General features: G+C 51.2%; 1 protein-coding gene across 1 annotated transcript in view; it reads right to left on the bottom strand.

Annotated features, from left to right (window-relative positions):
* SERPINE1 (serpin family E member 1) overlaps positions 1 to 7,022 on the bottom strand; it is a 12,140-nt gene extending 5,118 nt beyond the window's left edge. Inside the window, exons 1-5 of the mRNA XM_017857672.1 lie at positions 6,874 to 7,022; positions 5,513 to 5,784; positions 3,598 to 3,831; positions 1,866 to 2,060; positions 76 to 274 (exon numbers count right to left, since the gene is read on the bottom strand). Coding sequence (XP_017713161.1) covers positions 76 to 274; positions 1,866 to 2,060; positions 3,598 to 3,831; positions 5,513 to 5,783 — 899 coding nt within the window. The 5' untranslated portion in view covers position 5,784; positions 6,874 to 7,022. The remainder of the gene's footprint in view (positions 1 to 75; positions 275 to 1,865; positions 2,061 to 3,597; positions 3,832 to 5,512; positions 5,785 to 6,873) is intronic.
* Positions 7,023 to 16,714: the final 9,692 nt, after the last annotated feature.

Raw genomic sequence — 16,714 nt, 5'->3', positions numbered from 1 at the left:
CCTGGGGGCGGCGACTTTGGGGAGCCTGGAGAGAGGGTGGGTGGGTGGGTGGGAGAGATAGCGGTTGTGACTTACTTGGGCAGAACCAGGAGGCGGGGCAGCCTGGTCATATTGCCTTTCCAGTGGCTGATCAGCTGGGCACTCAGAATGTTGGTGAGGGCAGAGAGAGGCACCTGTTTTTCATAAGGGGCAGCAATGAACATGCTGAGGGTGTTCCCGTGGTAGGGCAGTTCCAGGATGTCGTAGTAATGGCCATCAGGCGTGGTGAACTCAGCTGTGAAGACAGCAAGATGGCTCGTTGGAAATGGCTCCAGCTCTCGCTGACGGCAACCCAGCACTGGATTTTCACCTAGTTCTCCTGGCTTCTCCGCTTTTTCTGGAAGCCAGGCTCTCTCTCTTTCATGGCTTTTGGAGATCCCCTGTTCACTGCTCCCCTATTCAGTATTTTAATTTCTATTTCCCTTCTCTTCTGCCAATTCGGTATCTTCTAGTTTCTCTCTCTCTGTGTGTGTGTGTGACTGTAAGAAACAGGGTCTCACTCTGTCACACACTGGTGCAGTGGTGCAATCATAGCTCACTGCAGCCTCCGAATCCTGGTTCAAATGTTCCTCCCACCTCAGCTTCTGTTTTTTGTTTGTTTGTTTTGAGAAGGAATCTCACTCTGTCACCCAGGCTGGAGTGCAATGGCGCAATCTCGGCTCACTGCAACCTCCCCATCCTCGGTTCAATCGATTCTCCCACCTCAGCCTCCCGAGTAGCTGGGATTACAGGCACCTGCCATCATGCTCAGCTAATTTTTGTCTTTTTGTAGAGATGGGGTTTCACCATGTTGGCCAGGCTGGTCTTGAACTCCTGACCTCAGGTCATCCACCCGCCTGGACCTCCCAAAGTGCTGGGAATGCAGGCGTGAGCCAACGCACCTGGCCTCACCTCAGCTTCTTGAGTAGATTACAGATGCATGTCACCAAGCCTGGCTAATTAAAAAAATTTTTTTTTGTAGAGGCAGGGTCTTGCTATGTTGCCCAGGCTGGTCTTCAACTTCTGGCCTCAAGCAATCCCCCTTCTCAGCCTCCCAAAGTGCTGGGATTATAGGCGGAAGCCACCGCGCCAGGACTTCTCTGTCTCTTTAGACCTTCCTTCACTTCCATTTTCCTCACACCCAGCCACCAATTCATCCCAGTCCTCATCCTTTTTTAATTTTATTTTAAATTTTTTTGAGACGGAGTTTCACTCTTTCGCCCAGGCTGGGGTGAAGTGGCTCAATTTTGTTTGGCTCACTGCAACCCCCACCTCCCAAGCTCAAGTGATTCTCCTGCCTCAGCCTCCCGAGTAGCTGGGATTACAGGCGCGTGCCACCACTCCTGGCTAATTTTTGCATTTTTAGTAGAGACGGGGTTTCACCATGTTGGCCAGGTTGGTCTCAAACTCCTGACCTCAGGTGATCCGCCCGCTTTGGCCTCCCAAATTGCTGGGATTACAGGCGTGAGCCACCGCACCTGGAGTCCTCATCCCCTTAACCTCAACTCCCCCAGCAGGATTTCTCATCCCCAGGTAATCACACCAGCAACACATGAAGAGGAGACCCTGGAGTCAGGTGGACAAATGTGGCCCTGAGGGAATTTCTGGATTTCAGCTTCATCCTTCATGGGATAAACCTCCTGTCTTCTGTTCCCATTATCCTGACGTCTCCTGCTTGGGGAATCTTTGTCAAAGCTGGAGTATATTCTAGGGTCTCTCCTCCCTTACAGGGGAGCATTCCCTGTGGTCTTCCTCCCTTGGAGGGCGACAATTTGGGCATTCCTTGGGATACCCCAGGAATGAGATGCAGTTGCTGTGGGCTGTGGGGAAGGGGCTCTTGGACTTACTATAGTTGAACTTGTTGGTCTGAGCCATCATGGGCACAGAGACGGTGCTGCCATCTGATTTGTGGAAGAGGCGGCGGTGGGTGCTGGAGTCGGGGAAGGGGGTCTTCCAGTGGCCGTTGAAGTAGAGGGCATTCACCAGCACCAGCCGTGTCAGCTGGTCCACGGCTCCTTTCCCAAGCAAGTCGCTGATCATACCTGTGGGAAAACCAACGATCAGGAAGATCAGGAAGTTAGACAACTTTTGTTGTTGTTGTTATTTTGAGATGGAGTATCACTCTGTCGCCAGGCTGGAGTGCAGTGGCGCGATCTTGGCTCACCGCAACCTCCGTCTCCTGGGTTCAAGTGATTCTCCTGCCTCAACCTACTGAAAAACTGGGATTACATGCACCCGCCACCATGCCTGGCTAATTTTTGTATTTTTAGTAGAGATGGAGTTTCATCATGTTGGTCAGGCTGGTCTCAAACTCCTGACCTCATGATCCACCTGCCTCGGCCTCCCAAAGTCCTGGGATTACAGGTGTGAGCCACCATGCCCGGCTGAAGTTAGACAAAATTTTTTTTTTTTTTTGAGACGGAGTCTTGCACTCTCACCCAGGCTGGAATGCAGTGGCGCGATCTCAGCTCACTGCAAGCTCCGCCTCCCAGGTTCACGCCATTCCCCTGCCTCAACCTCCCGAGTAGCTGCAACTACAGGTGTCTGCCACCATACCCAGCTAATTTTTTGTATTTTTTAGTAGAGATAGGGTTTCACCGTGTTAGCCAGGATGGTCTCAATCTCATGACCTTGTGATCCGCCTGCCTTGGCTACCCAAAGTGCTGGGATTACAGGCTTGAGCCACCGAGCCCGGCCTAGACAAAATTTTTAAGCCTTTTAGATGTTTCCCGGAGTTCACAGTCCTCAACTGGATGTATGTCAAAGGGATGCAGTCAGGGGTTTAAATGAACCTGCCTAGTTCCTTTTTTTTTTTTTGGAGACAAAGTCTTGCTCTGTCACCCAGGCTGGAGTGCAGTGGCACGATCTCAGCTCACTGCAGCCTCCGCCTCCCAGGTTCAAGTGATTCTTGAGCCTCATCCTCCTGAGCAGCTGGGATTATAGGCAGGCGCCAACACACCTGGCTAATTTTTTGTATTTTTGATGGAGACAGGATTTCACTATGTTGGCCAGGCTGGTCTCGAACTCCTGTGCTCAGGCAATCTGCCCGCCCCTGCCTCCCAAAATGCTAGGATTAGAGGTGTGAGCCACCGTGCCCAGCCTAAGATTTGGTTTTTAAAGCATCCAGCCCAGAAGAGATGCTTTAAAAAGGAGAAGAGAATGCTGAAAAGGAGCATTGTTTAGGATATGTGGATTTGGTTTTTGTTTGTTTTTTTAGAGATGGGGTCTTGTTCTGTGGCCCAGGCTGGAGTGCAGTGTTGCAAACATAGCTCAGTGCAGCCTTGAACTCCTGGACTCAAGTGATCCTCCCACCTCAGCCTCCCAAGTGGCTGGGACTACAGGTGTGCACCACCATGCCCGGCTGGTTTTTAAATTTTTTGTAGAGATGGGGTCTTGTTATGTTGGCCAGGCTAGTCTCAAACTCCAGGCCTCAAGCCATCCTCTCACCTAGACCTCCCAAAGTGTTGGGCTGGGATTACAGGTGTGAACTACTGCACCCAACTGGGATATATGGATTTGTTTCCAAATTCCCTTTCTCTTGAGGCCCGGGGAACGGGCTTCCTTTCCCTGCCTGCTCACCTTTTGTGTGTGTCTTCACCCAGTCGTTGATGATGAATCTGGCTCTCTCCGCCTCTGAAAAGTCCACCTGCTTGACTGTACTCCGGAACAGCCTGAAGAAGTGGGGCATGAAGCCCTGGACCAGCTTCAGATCTCGCTGGACGAAGATCGCGTCTGTGGTGCTGATCTCATCCTTATTCCACGGCCCCAAGAGCTCCTTATACAGATGCCGGAGGGCAGGAGCCATGCCCTTGTCTGCGCAGGGGCAGAGAGGAGAGGACATGTCAGGCTCGTGCTGAATCCAGGGTTCCCAGCCGAGCCCACTTCCCCCACAAGAGGCTCCACCCTGATGAATGGGAGCTACGGTGCTTTCCCAGGGCTCTCTGGAGGGAGATTTCATTCCAGGACAAAATCTCTTTTCTGTATCTCTTCCTTTCTTCAAACGTCTCAGATCCCAACCCTCTCTTTGGGCTAGAATATTTTTCTCTGTTCTTAAGTTATGAACCCTAAATATTTTCTTCCTGTTTTTTTTTTTTTTGTTTTTTTTCTTTTGAGATGGAGTTTTGCTCTTGTCTCCCAGGCTGGAGTGCAATGACGTGATCTCAGCTCACTGCAACCTCCACCTCCTGGATGAACCCTAAATATTTTCTTTCTTCCTTTTTTTTTTTTTTCAGACAGGGCATCCTTTTGTTGTCCAGGCTGAAATGCAGTGGTGCAATCGTAGCTCACTGCAGCCTCCAGTTCCTGGGCTCAAGCCATCCTCCCACCTCAGCCTCCTAAGTAGCTGGGACTACAGGTATGTGCCACCACATCTGGCTAATTTTTAAATTTTTTGTAGAGGCAGGGGTCTCACTGTTGCTCAGTCTGGTCTCAAACTTCTGGCCTCAAGTGATCCTCCTGCCTCAGCCTTCCAAAATGCTGAGATTACAGTCATAAGCCACCTTGCCTGACCTTAGTTTTTTTCTTTTTTTCTTCTCTTAATTTTTTTTTTTTTTTTTTGAGACAGAGTCTCACTCTGTCGTCCAGGCTGGAGTGCAGTGGTGCGATATCAGCTCACTGCAACCTCCACTTCCCGAGTTCAAGCGATTTTTGTGCCTCAGCTTCCTGAGTAACTGGGATTACAGGTGTGCACCATCACATCGGACTAATTTTTATATTTTTAGTAGATAGGCGGTTTCACCGTATTGCCCAGGCTGGCCTCAAACTCCTAGCCTCCAGTGATCCTCCTGCCTCAACCTCCCAAAGTGCTGAGATTACAGATACGAGCCACTATGCCTGGCCTTAGATATTTTTTCTTATAGTGATGGCTATGCTAAGCATTTCACAAGTGTAATTCCATGAATTCTTTCTTTATTTTTTTTTTGAGACAGCGTCTCGCTCTGTTGCCCAGGCTGGAGTGCAGTGGCACGGTCTCGGCTCACGGCAAGCTCCACCTCCTGGGTTCACGCCATGCTCCTGCCTCAGCCTCCTGAGTAGCTGGGACTGCAGGCGCCCGCCACCACGCCCGGCTAATTTTTTTGTATTTTTAGTGGACACGGGGTTTCACCGTGTTAGCCAGGATGATCTCAATCTCCTGACCTCCTGATCCACCCGCCTCAGCCTCTCAAAATGCTGAGAGCCACCGTGCCCGGCCCACGAATTCTTTAGGACAGCCCTATGTGGTTGGCATTTTTATGATTCTCATTTTATAGATGGGCAAACTGAGGCTTAATGAGGTTAAGATCATGCGGTGGTGAATAAACGGTAAATCCACTGGCCAGACACCCTTGGCGATTCAAGGGTCCAGTGACTTGGAGTGTAGTGGGAAGAAGATGGGGTGGCCCCTGCAGCACAGCTGTATGGGGCTTGGCTTGGCTAAGCCAGAGCCAGCCTTTCCTTGGCTTCTGGTTGGTCTATTTTGCATGCCTCCCACCTCCCCCAGTGTCCCGTGGCTCACCATCAATCTTGAATCCCATGGCCGCTTGGATCTGCTGCCGGGTTTCTCCTCCCGTTGTCAGCTGGAGCATGGCCAACACCGAGGCCACCCCATAGGGCGAGAAAACCACATTGCGGTCTTTGGAGGCCTGCGCCACCTGCTGAAACACCCTAACCCCGAAGTCTGAGGCCAGGTGGGCCACGTAGGATGGGGGATGGTGCACGGTGGACCCTTCACCAAAGACGAAGGCCAGGCCCAGGACTAGGCAGGCGAGGGCTGGAGACATCTGCATCCTAGAGCAATGGAAAGAGGGCTGGTGAAGGAATCTTTCTGGAAGACAGGCGGGAGGGGAGGGGAGCTGGCCAGCTGTGGGCCCTGCTCTTCTTGTTTCCTGCAAGCAGGTGGTGGGTGAACACTAGGGCAAGGTGCAGGAACAGACCATGACACATTCAGATTCTTAGCCCGTCCCGCTCCATCTCACTCAGACTGACTTATCCCCGGGCAGTGGCAGGGTGTCTTTGGTCATCTTGCCCTATGGGAATCTTGGAATCCAGTCCATCTCCCTTCCCTCTGTGTCCCGCTGCCTTTGCAGCACAGGGGGGATTTAGCCCAGGCTCAATTATCAGTTATCACAACATCTTTGATTTGCATGAGCCTTTACATTTGCTTTCTTTTCCTTCCTTCCTCCCTTCCTTCCTTCCTTCTTTCTCTCTTTCTTTCTTTCCTTCCTCTTTCTCTTTCTCTCTTTCTTCCTTTCATTCATTTTTTGAGACAGAGTCTTGCTCCATTACCCAGGCTGGATACAATGGCTCAATCTTGGCTCACTGCAGCCTCTGCCTCCCTGGCTCAAGCAATCCTCCCACCTCAGCCTCCCAAGTAGTTGGAAATACAGGCACACCAGCACGCCCAGCTAATTTTTGTATTTTTTTTTTTTTGGGGAGAACAGGGTTTTGCCATGTTGCCCAGGCTGGTCTCAAACTCCTGGGCTCAAGTTATCTGCCTGCCTCAGCCTCACAAAGTGCTGGGATTACAGGCATGAGCCACAGTACCTGGCCTTAATTCTCTTATAATGCTTTCCCAGTGATTGTTTCATTCAAGTTAGCAGGCATGAGGTGGGAAGTGGGTAAGTGTCTTGATGCAGAGGGACCGAGAGAGTCAAGGTTCTTGTTTCTGGGTGATGGGGTTGTTGGTGGGGCCTGACCATCCTCCCTGTTCTCCTGCAGTCACCCCAGGATAGGGTCGACTCAAGGCTGCAGGTCTGAGAAAAAGAAAATAGAGGAATAGCGGGGGATGATGGAGGGAGGGGACTCTGGGGAGGCAAGTTCTCTGCCTTACTTCTAAGCCCAAAGTAAGAGGTTGGAGGGAGTTTGCTTTTCTCCTACCTGAAGTTCTCAGAGGTGCCTTGCGATTGGCGGTTCGACCTGCCCTGGCGGCGGCTGCTGAGCTGCAGGAATTCAGTTGCTGGAGGGGGGCGTGTGCTCTTCTTGACAGCGCTCTTGGCCCTGCAGCCAGACACAGCTGTGCTCCTCCGTGGGCCGCTGCCTCCTTTTATACCAGATGTGGGCAGGAAATAGATGAACTCATACTCCAGCCCCACCCACTCGCTGGCTCTGGGAGTCGGTCTGTACAGCCAGCGGGGCCCCCTTCCCTCGACACCTCCCTCTCCGGGACTTGCTGAGGCATGTGTGTGTGTGTGTGTGTGCGTGCTGCTCTGTGTGTGTACGTGTGTAAGAGGGTTCAGGAACAATTGAGCAAACCCCAATAGCCTTGGCCTGAGGACCTCACTTGACCCTTCTGCCCTCTGCCTGTGTCTGTCTCTCCCGGATGTCCTGCCAGGTTGACCGTCTGCCATACTGGGGCACCCAAAGAGCCCAGGACCCCTAGTGTTCAGCTTGGAGAAAAAAAACCAGCTCATGTTGCCTGCTTTTCCTTTGGAGAACCAGGTCACTGTGGAGTTATCAAAGATAACCTCCATCAAAATGTGGATGTTTTTCCCCCGGGGCTGTCCACCTGGTGCCCCGGGCCACCTCCAGGAAACAGTGCCCCTCCCTCCTCCTGGGCCTAGCCCAGCAGCCACAGGGCATGCAGCCAGCCACGTGATTGTCTAGGTTTTGTCTGTCTAGGACTTTGGACCAACAGAGGACTCTTGGTGTTTCCCTCATCCCCGCCATGTGCCCAGCCGCCTCTGATGATACATGGCTGACTCCCCCACGTGTCCAGACTCTCTCCGTGCCCCTGAGGGCTCTCTTGTGTCAACAACCTTGTCTGACTGGGGTTGGAGGTGTGCTGGGTAGGGTGGTGGTGGCTGAACGGGACCAGGGGTTGTTACCGTGGTAAAGGCTTGGCAAGGAAACAGGAGACCAATGTGTAAGTTTCACTTCTTCGAGCTGCCCGCGAGGACTTGGGGCAGCTTCTCCTTTATCCTCTTCCTCCAGACACAGACACGAGGGGAAGAGGGATAGAAGCAGAATGTCAATTCACGGCGGGTTTGCAGGGTGTGCTTCTAGGGCAAGGGAGTGAGGGGAGGAAGAGTGACTGATAGATTCTTAGCAGCAGTGGTCCTCAACGTTTTTGGCACCAGGGACCGGTTTCATGGAAGACAATTTTTTCACAGACCAGGGTGGGATGCTTTCAGGATGATTCAAGTGCATTGCATTTATTGTGTGCTTTATTTCTATTATTATTACATTGTAATATATATAATGAAATAATTCCACAATTCACCATCGTGTAGAATCAGTGGGATCCCTGAGCTTGTTTTCCTGCAACCAGACAGTCCATCTGGGGTGATGGGAGACAGTGACAGATCATCAGGCATTTGATTCTCATAGGGAGTGTGCAACCTACATCCCTCACATGAACAGTTTAGAACAGGGTTCGAGCTCCTATGAGAATCTAATGCTGCCACTGATCTGACAGGAGGTGGAGCTCAGGTGGTAATGCAAGCGATGGGGAGTGGCTGTAACTACAGATGAAATTTCACTCACCTGCCACTCAACTCCTGCTATGCAGCCTGGTTCCTAACAGGGCATGGACCAGTACTGGCCCCTGGCCCAGAGGTTGGGGACCTCTGCTGTAGAGGGTAGAAACTGGCTAGCGGTGGGTGAGCATGTAGGACTAGACTAGTGGATTTTGCTTTTCGTTTTTCTTTTTTTGTTTTTTTTTTTTTGAGATGGAGTCTTGTTTTGTTGCCCAGGATGAGTGCAGTAGCACTATCTTGGCTCACTGCAATCTCCGCCTCCTGGGTTCAAGCGATTCTCCTGCCTCAGCCTCCTGAGTAGCTGGGATTACAGGTGCTCACCACCATGCCAGGCTAATTTTTGTATTTTAGTAGAGACGGGGTTTCACCACGTTGGTCAGACTGGTCTCGAACTCCTGACCTCGTGATCCGGCTGCCTCAGCCTCCCAAAGTGCTGGGATTACAAGCATGAGCCACTGTGCCTGGCCGCATTTGGGGTTTTGACAGGGTCAGGCGCCCTTGGCCGTGTGGTCTAGATGTTGTGGATGTAAGGGAGGCCAGGGTGCTGCCCAGGGGGTCCTGTATCGGAGAGATGGCATACTTGGGGTCCACACACAGTCAAGTTTTGTGTAGATGGTGGGGTTTAATTGGGAGAATCCATGGAGACAGCTGGTAGCAGAGTCACAGGAAGTTTCAGTGGGTGGAAGCGTCGGATGTTTGTTTTGGATTTTTTCAGTAAACAGATACCAAGGGCAACCACTCTGAGCAGTCCTTCTGCTTTTTAATCTGCCTTAGGCTTTGTTTTCTCACAGCTGGTGGGCAAAGAGGGAGAACTTTGGTAGGTCGGTCGGAAAGTTAGGCTCACAGACACATTAGGAGAACTCTTCCTGTGAAACTGCCTCTTGTTTATGTCTTTTTCCTTTTCTTAGTTGTGGTTTGGAGTCCCTGAGAGTGTGGTTAGCGGTGAGGAAGAATAAACTGCCCTGACCTCTTGGATGAAGATAAGTCCAGCCCCACACCCATCTTTTTTTTTTTTTTTTTGAGACAGGGTCTCACTCTGTCGCCAAGGCTAGAGTGCGGTGGTGTGATCATAGCTCACTGTAGACTTGAACTCCTGGGCTCAAGCAAGTAAGTAGCGGGGACTACAGGCAAGCACCACCACGCCCAGCTAATGATTATTTTTTCTTATAGAGACAGTCTTGCTATGTTGACCAGGCTGGTTTCAAACTCCTGGGCTGGAACAATCCTCTCACCTTTGCCTTCCAAAGTGTATAAGCCACCATGCTCAGTCCCAAACTTATCTCTTGTCCTCAAAAGCACCCCAAGGTTGGGTGTGGTGGCTCACACCTGTAGTCCTAGCACTTTGGGAGGCCAAGGCGGGTGGATCACTTGAGGCCAGGAGTTCAAGAACAAACCCGGCCAATATGGTGAAACCCCATCTTTACTAAAAATACAAAAATTAGCTAGGCATGGTGGTGCAAGCCTGTAATCCCAGCTGCTTGGGAGGCTGAGGCAGGAGAATCTTTTGAACCTGGGAGGTGGAGGTTGCAGTGAGCCGAGATCATGCTATTGCACTCCAGCCTGGGTGACAGAGTAAGAATCCGTCTCAAAAAAAAAAAAAAAAAAAAAATGGTACCCCCCCAAGGCTTTGCTCTCTGACCTTAAGGATCGGAGGGGAACAGGGATCAGGGAGTACCAAGCCTCAAGGACTTGAAAGATCAATGGGTCTAGACATAGCTAGATGTGGCCTCCTCAGGTGTCAATACCAGCCTCTCCAGCCTGCAGCTTAGCCTCCATCCCTTCCTCTGCCTGTCATACCAGGAGCCATTGTCCCATGCCTTGCCAGGTCTCTGCTATTTTCTGTGGACAGGAAGTGCTCTGCAGGAGGAGTCAACAATTTAGTCCCCACTGATAGACTGGTTGGATGATCCTGATGCTGATCCAAAACAGACACCCCAGCTGGGTGTGGTGGCTCACACCTGTAATCCCAGTCTTTGGGGAGGCTGAGGCAGGAGGATTACTTGAGCCCAGGAATTTGAGCCAGACTGGGCAACACAGTGAGATCCCATCGCTACCAAAAAAAAAAAAAAAAATTAACCCTTGTGCCTATGGTCCCAGCTACCTGGGAAGCTGAGGTAGGAGGATCGCTTGAGCCTAGGAGCTCAAGGCTGCAGTGAGCTATGATCGCACCACTGCACTCCAGCCTGGGGGACAAAGAGAGATCTGTCTCAAAGGACAAGGCAAAGAGCAAAAAGGACATTCTATCCTTGGGCACGGGAGAGCTGGGGAACAGCTCTAGTCCTGACTGGGGTGGAGGGTGGGGAGCGTTTTACTTTGGACTCAGAAGTGACGGACTTACTAAGGAGTCTTTACCCAAATCGGTGGAAACTTGTAGGCACAAGGAGGATGTGTATTAGAAACAGAGGCAGAACCTGTGTTACCGGGTCCATGTGAAGTTTCCGATTTCTCCCTTGACTCTGATGAGCTGGGGTTGCCTAGCTGCTCTAGAACCCGGACTTGGAGTGAAACCCCATCTCTATTTAAAAAAAATACAAAAATTAGCCGGACATGGCGGCACGCACCTAAAGTCCCAGCTACTCGGGAGCCTGAGGTGGGAGAATCTTTTGAACCCGGGAGGTGGAGGTTGCAGTGAGCTGAGATTGTACCACCGCACTGCAGCTTCAGAGACAGAGCAAGATTGTCTCAAATAAATAACAATATTGTCTTAAATAAATAAATAAATAAATAAAACTCAGACTTGGCCATGACCCCTGCCTCTACTTCATGCACGTGGCCCTGCCTTTTCTTGCCTGCCTTAGGCGCTGAGCCCTTCCATCCCAGGGTCCAGCTGCCTGTGGTCTGCTTCCCAGCCGACCCCTCAGAGTCTGACTCAAGGGGTTACCACTTTCCCCTTTTCCCCTGAATCCCAAGTTCTCTCTTCCTTGATCCAATCCTTTCTTTCCAGCTTGGGCTCTTTTGTAAGGGGTCACACGGGCACAGAGAGAAAAGTCCATGCTGTTGAAATAGCTAGATCTCTGGCTTCCGGAGGGTCAGAGATAAGAGAGTGAGTTACCGGGCTGTGGATTTCAGGGGAAAGTTCCGTCTCCAGCCTACTGGGAAAGATGTCTCCATCTGTCCCTGAGCAGGTGGTTCGTGACTGTAGATCACGCTCAGATTTTCCATGAGTGTCCCTCTGCCCCCCACCCACTGGTGGGCCCTGGGTGGACGCTGGCCTTCCCACCACCCATCGTCCCCTGACCTCCTGCCTTCTGGCCCGATCTCTGCTCTTCCTCTTTGCTTCTGTCTTCCCTGCTCTCTTTTTCACTTTCCTTTTCTCTCTCTGAGCCTCCTGCTTCCTGCTCTCTTCTCTCTGACCTCCTGCCTAAACTTTCTCCCCAAACCTTCCCTCCTGTCCCCTCTTCTCCACTGCAGGAGGTTGCCCCCCATTTCTACTCTCTCTCTCTCTCTTTTCTGCTGTCTCTGACTCAGTCCCTCTGTCCCTCTGGAATCCCAGAATCCCATTTACAGTCAAGTGCTCAGCTCCCGAGCCCTTCCGGTAGGGAAGAGAGCACTGCCCGTTACATAGGCTCCCAGGAATGTGGGGCCCGGCCTCCCTGATTCCTGGTGATTTCACTGGGAGAGCCGGGGGTGGGAGAAGGCAGGGTCTTGCTAACAGCACTATTTCTGGCTTGGTTGCTCTCCAAACAACACAACTCCAAAAATAGCCTGTGTTTGGGCTCGGCTCTCTGCCCCTCTCTAGGAGGGAACCAGTACTAGGTGTCTCCACTGTCTCTTTTTTTCTTTTGAGATGGAGTCTTGCTCTCTTGCCCAGACTGGAGTGCCGTGGCGTGATCTTGGCTCACTGCATCCTCCGCCTTCCAGGTTCAAGCGATTCTCCTGCCTCAGCCTCCTGAGTAGCTGGGATTATAGTCATGCACCACCATGCCTGGCTAATTTTTGTATTTTTAGTAGAGACGGGTTTTACCATGTTGTCCAGGCTGGTCTCGATCTCCTGACCTCATTATCCACCCGCCTCGGCCTTCCAAAGTGCTGGGATTATAGGCGTGAGCCACTGTGCCTGGCCCTCCACTGCCTTTTATTTAAGATCGTGGCCCTGGGACAGCCTGTCCAGGGGCCCTTCCTTACCCTGGCTCTGTGCCTGACTTCCCCCTCCTCTCCTGCTGTGTCCCCTCTCCCCTGCCAGCCCCTGGCTGGCCATTTCTCTTTAAATTCCTGAACACTCTAACTGGTGCTGCCTCACCCAATGTAGCCCTTGCTTGTCCACAATTGCATTTTTTTTTTTTGAGTGGGGGCCACACTCTGTCGCCCAGGTAGGAGTGCAGTGGCACAATCATGGCTCCCAGCCTTGGCACAATCATGGCTCCCAGCCTTGGCACAATCATGACTCACTGCAGCCTTGACCTCCCCGGCTCAAGCGATCCTCCCATCTCAGCCTCCCGAGGAGTTGCTAGTTGGGACTACAGATGTGCACCACCATGCCCCACTAATTTTTTGTTTGTTTGTTTGTTTGTTTTGAGACAGAGTTTCACTCTTCTTGCCCAGGTTGGAGTACAATGGTACGGTCTTGGTTCACTGCAACCTCTACCTCCCAGGCTCAAGCAATTCTCCTGCTTCAGACTCCCAAGTAGCTAGGATTACAGGCACCTGCAACCACGCCCAGCTGATTTTTGTATTTTTAGTAGAGATGGGGTTTCACCATTTTGGCCAGGCTGGTCTTGAACTCCTGACCTCAAGTGATCCACCTTCCTTAGCCTCCCAAAGTGCTGGGATTACAGTTGTGAGCCACCGTGCCCCGCCTAATTTTTTTTTTTTTCAGAGATGGGGGGTCTCTCTATGTTGCCCAGGCTAGTCTCAAACTCCTGGGCTGAAGATTAAAGTGCAGTGGTGCCATTTCAGCTTACTGCAGCCTCTACCTCCCAGGCTCAAGTGATCCTCCCACCTCAGCCTCCCAGTAGCTAGGACCACAGGCATACACCACCACACCTGGCTAAGTTTTTGTATTTTTGGTAGAGACGGGGTTTCGCCATGTTGCTCAGACTGTTCTCGAACTCCTGAGCTCAAGTGATCCACCTGCCTCAGCCTCCCAAAGTGCTGAGATTACAGGTATGAGCCACCATGCCTGGCCCTGACCTAGTTCTTCTAATTTACAAGCAAGGGCACTTAGGTCCGGAGAGGTCCACTGTGCTTGAAGCCACACAGTGACTACACCATAAATGAGAGAATAGGGGTCATTGGATCAGGCGGACCCGGCCGCTAGTTAGGGATCTGACATTGGCTATGTGACTAGGTAAAACTTAATCTCTTCTCCTTCTCTTCCCCCTCCTCCTCCCGTCCTCCTCCCCTCCCCTCCCTCCCTTCTTTCCTTCCCTATGATTGAGGGATCATAGCCTCAGTATTCTTATTTGTAAAAGACAGATAATGATTCCTATCTTTCAAGGTTGCAATGAGAATTACGTAAAACATCGTCTGCCAAATGTCCGATACATTCTAGGTTCTCCTTGGTGGCAGCTGCTCTTGGTGGGCGGCAGAGCCAGGACAGGAACCCAGACAGCCTGAGCTGTCCGTTTTGATATAATGCAAGCTCCTTGCGGGATGGATGTTTTAGGTGTTTGTTTTTACATCTCTCAGCATTTAGCGGAGCGTGGGCCTTAAATGCCTCGGAAGTGGACTGGCTGCTTACCGGAGGGGATGCCTGGCAGCCCCTCTCCTCCATTTCATACCAGATCCTTCTGCTGTCTCCCTGGTCCTAACATGCTCCCACTGGCTGACTTTACAGGTTTCAGATCCCAGGAAGATATTCCCCTCGGGCTGCAGGTCATGGATGTACCCCACTGCTCTTCCAAGTGTATCCTTATCGTCTGAGCGTACCAGGGAGGAGGGGGACTTGATTTTCCAAAATAGAGCTGAGCTTGACCCACTCTTCCAGACTAGGCCCCTGCAGCCCCCATCTCCCATCTCTTATCGATTCCCCATGACACCTATAATGCTTTAATCACTTTTAAAAAATGTATGTTCTACCGTAGCCAATTTTATCTTTTTTTTTTTTTTTTTGAGACAGAGTCTCGTTCATTCACCCAAGCTAGAGTGCAGTGACACGATCTTGGCTCACTGCAACCTCCACCCCATGGGTTCAAACGATTCTCGTGCCTCAGCCTCCTGAGTAGCAGGGACTACAGGCCTGCACTACCATGCCTGACTAATTTTTGGATTTTTAGTAGAGACAGGATTTCACCATGTTGGCCAGGCTGGTCTCAAACTCCCGAGCTCAACTGATCTTCCCACCTCAGCCTTCCGAAGTGCTGGGTTTACAGGCATGAGCCACCGCACCCGGCCGATTTTTTTTTTTTTTAAAGATAGGGTCTCACTTTGTTGCCCAGGTTGGAGTGCAGTTGTGTGATCACGGCTCACGGAAGCCTCCAACTCCTGGGCTCAAACAATCCTTTCACCTCAGCTTCCTGAGGAGCTGGGACCACAGGCATGCACCATCACACTCAGCTAATTTTTAGCTTTAATCACTTTTATACATTTGCATTCTCCCTTCTCTTACAGTTATTTCTGTATTTAAACTTATGTGGCCATCAAAGTGTCTTATTTCCTGAGGGCGCTTAGTGCTGGGCCTTATGTAATGTGGGTATTCCAAATGTCCTTTCACCATCAGACAAGAATGAGCCTCCCCAGCTGGGCGCAGTGGCTCACGCCTGTAATCCCAACACTTTGGGAAGCCAAGGTGGCAGGATCGCTTGAGGCCAGGAGTTCGAGACCAGCCTGGGCAACACAGGGAGACCCCCACCTCTACAAAACATAAATAAATGAGTCAAGCATGGTGGTATGTGCCTGTAGTCCCAGATACTTGGGAGGCTGAGACAGGAGATTCCCTTGAGTCCAGGAGTTTGAGGCTTGCAGTGAGTCATAATTGCATTGCTGCCTTCCAGCCTGGGCAACAGAGCGAGACTCTGTCTCAAAAAAATAAAATAAAATAAAATAAAATAAAATAAAATAAAATAAAATAAAATAAAATGAAAAATAAATAAATAAATAAAATGGGGGGGAAAAAAAAGGAACGTGCCTCCAATGTGGTCACCAAGGGGAATTTCAATGGCAGGGAATGGTGCAGCACCGGGCTTCTGGGGTAGATGTGGCCATGGAGCCAATTACGTCAGGCTGATGAGGCAATGCAGGCCTGCAGGGTGCCTCCGGGCCACTGGCCAGATTCCATCCCTCCATCCACTTCTCTTTACCCACATATGTGGCTTATCTGACTCTGATTCACTTTCGTTCATCTTTACCAGAACTTGCTCCTCATTCTCTACATTCCTGTGTCTCTCTTTATGCCTTTCTCTGGATACGTTCTGCTTTTTGTTGTTGTTCCTGTTTGTTTCGAGAAAGGTTCTTGCTCTGTCACCCAGACTGGAGTGCAGTGGCGCGATCACGGCTCACTGCAGCCATCACCACCTGGGCTCAAGCCATCTTCCTGCCTCAGCCTCCTAAGTAGCTGGGACTGCAGGCGCACACCACCAGGCCTGGCTAATTTAAAACATTTTTTTTAGAAATGGGGTCTCACTAGGCTGGGAGCAGTGGCTCACACCTGTAATCCCAGCACTTTGGGAGGCTGAGGTGGGTGGATCATGAGGTCAGGAGTTTGAGACCAGCCTGGCCAATATGGTGAAACCCCATCTCTACTAAAAATACAAAAATTAGCCGAGTGTGGTGATGCGTGCCTGTAGTCCCAGCTACTCGGGAGGGCTGAGGCAGGAGAATTGCTTGAACCTGGGAGGTGGAGGTTGCAGTGAGCCAAGATCTTGCCACTGCACTCCAGCCTGGGCAACATAGCAAGACTCCATCTCAAAAAAAAAGAAAAAAAAAGAAATCGGGTCTCACTATATTGCCCAGGCTAGTCTTGAACTCCTGGGCTCAAGTGATCCTCTCACCTCTGCCTCCTGAGTCGCTGGAACTATAGGCTCGCACCACCATGCCTGGCTTGGACACAAAAGTTCTTTTTCTAGTCTCCATTCTGGCTCTGGATATGACTATATGACTGAGCTCCTACTGAGTTGGGCAGGTGTCCAGAGAGACGGTGACCCAAGGTCATTGGGGGATGGGTAGGCGTGGAGGTCCCAGGGATGAAGCCGTCTGGCTGATACAGTGCAGATGGAATTCACCGTGGGACGCCAGCATGCCCAGAGTCACTGGCCATTGTTATCTCCCCAGCTTCCCCTCCATATGGGAGCAGGCTTCTTGCATGT

The sequence above is a fragment of the Rhinopithecus bieti genome, unplaced genomic scaffold (genome assembly GCF_001698545.2).
Source record: "Rhinopithecus bieti isolate Rb0 unplaced genomic scaffold, ASM169854v2 scaffold_42772, whole genome shotgun sequence".
Classification (NCBI taxonomy): Eukaryota; Metazoa; Chordata; class Mammalia; order Primates; family Cercopithecidae; genus Rhinopithecus; species Rhinopithecus bieti.
The sequence above is the reverse complement of the archived record's forward strand: the minus strand, read 5'-3'. Positions and strand labels throughout refer to the sequence as shown.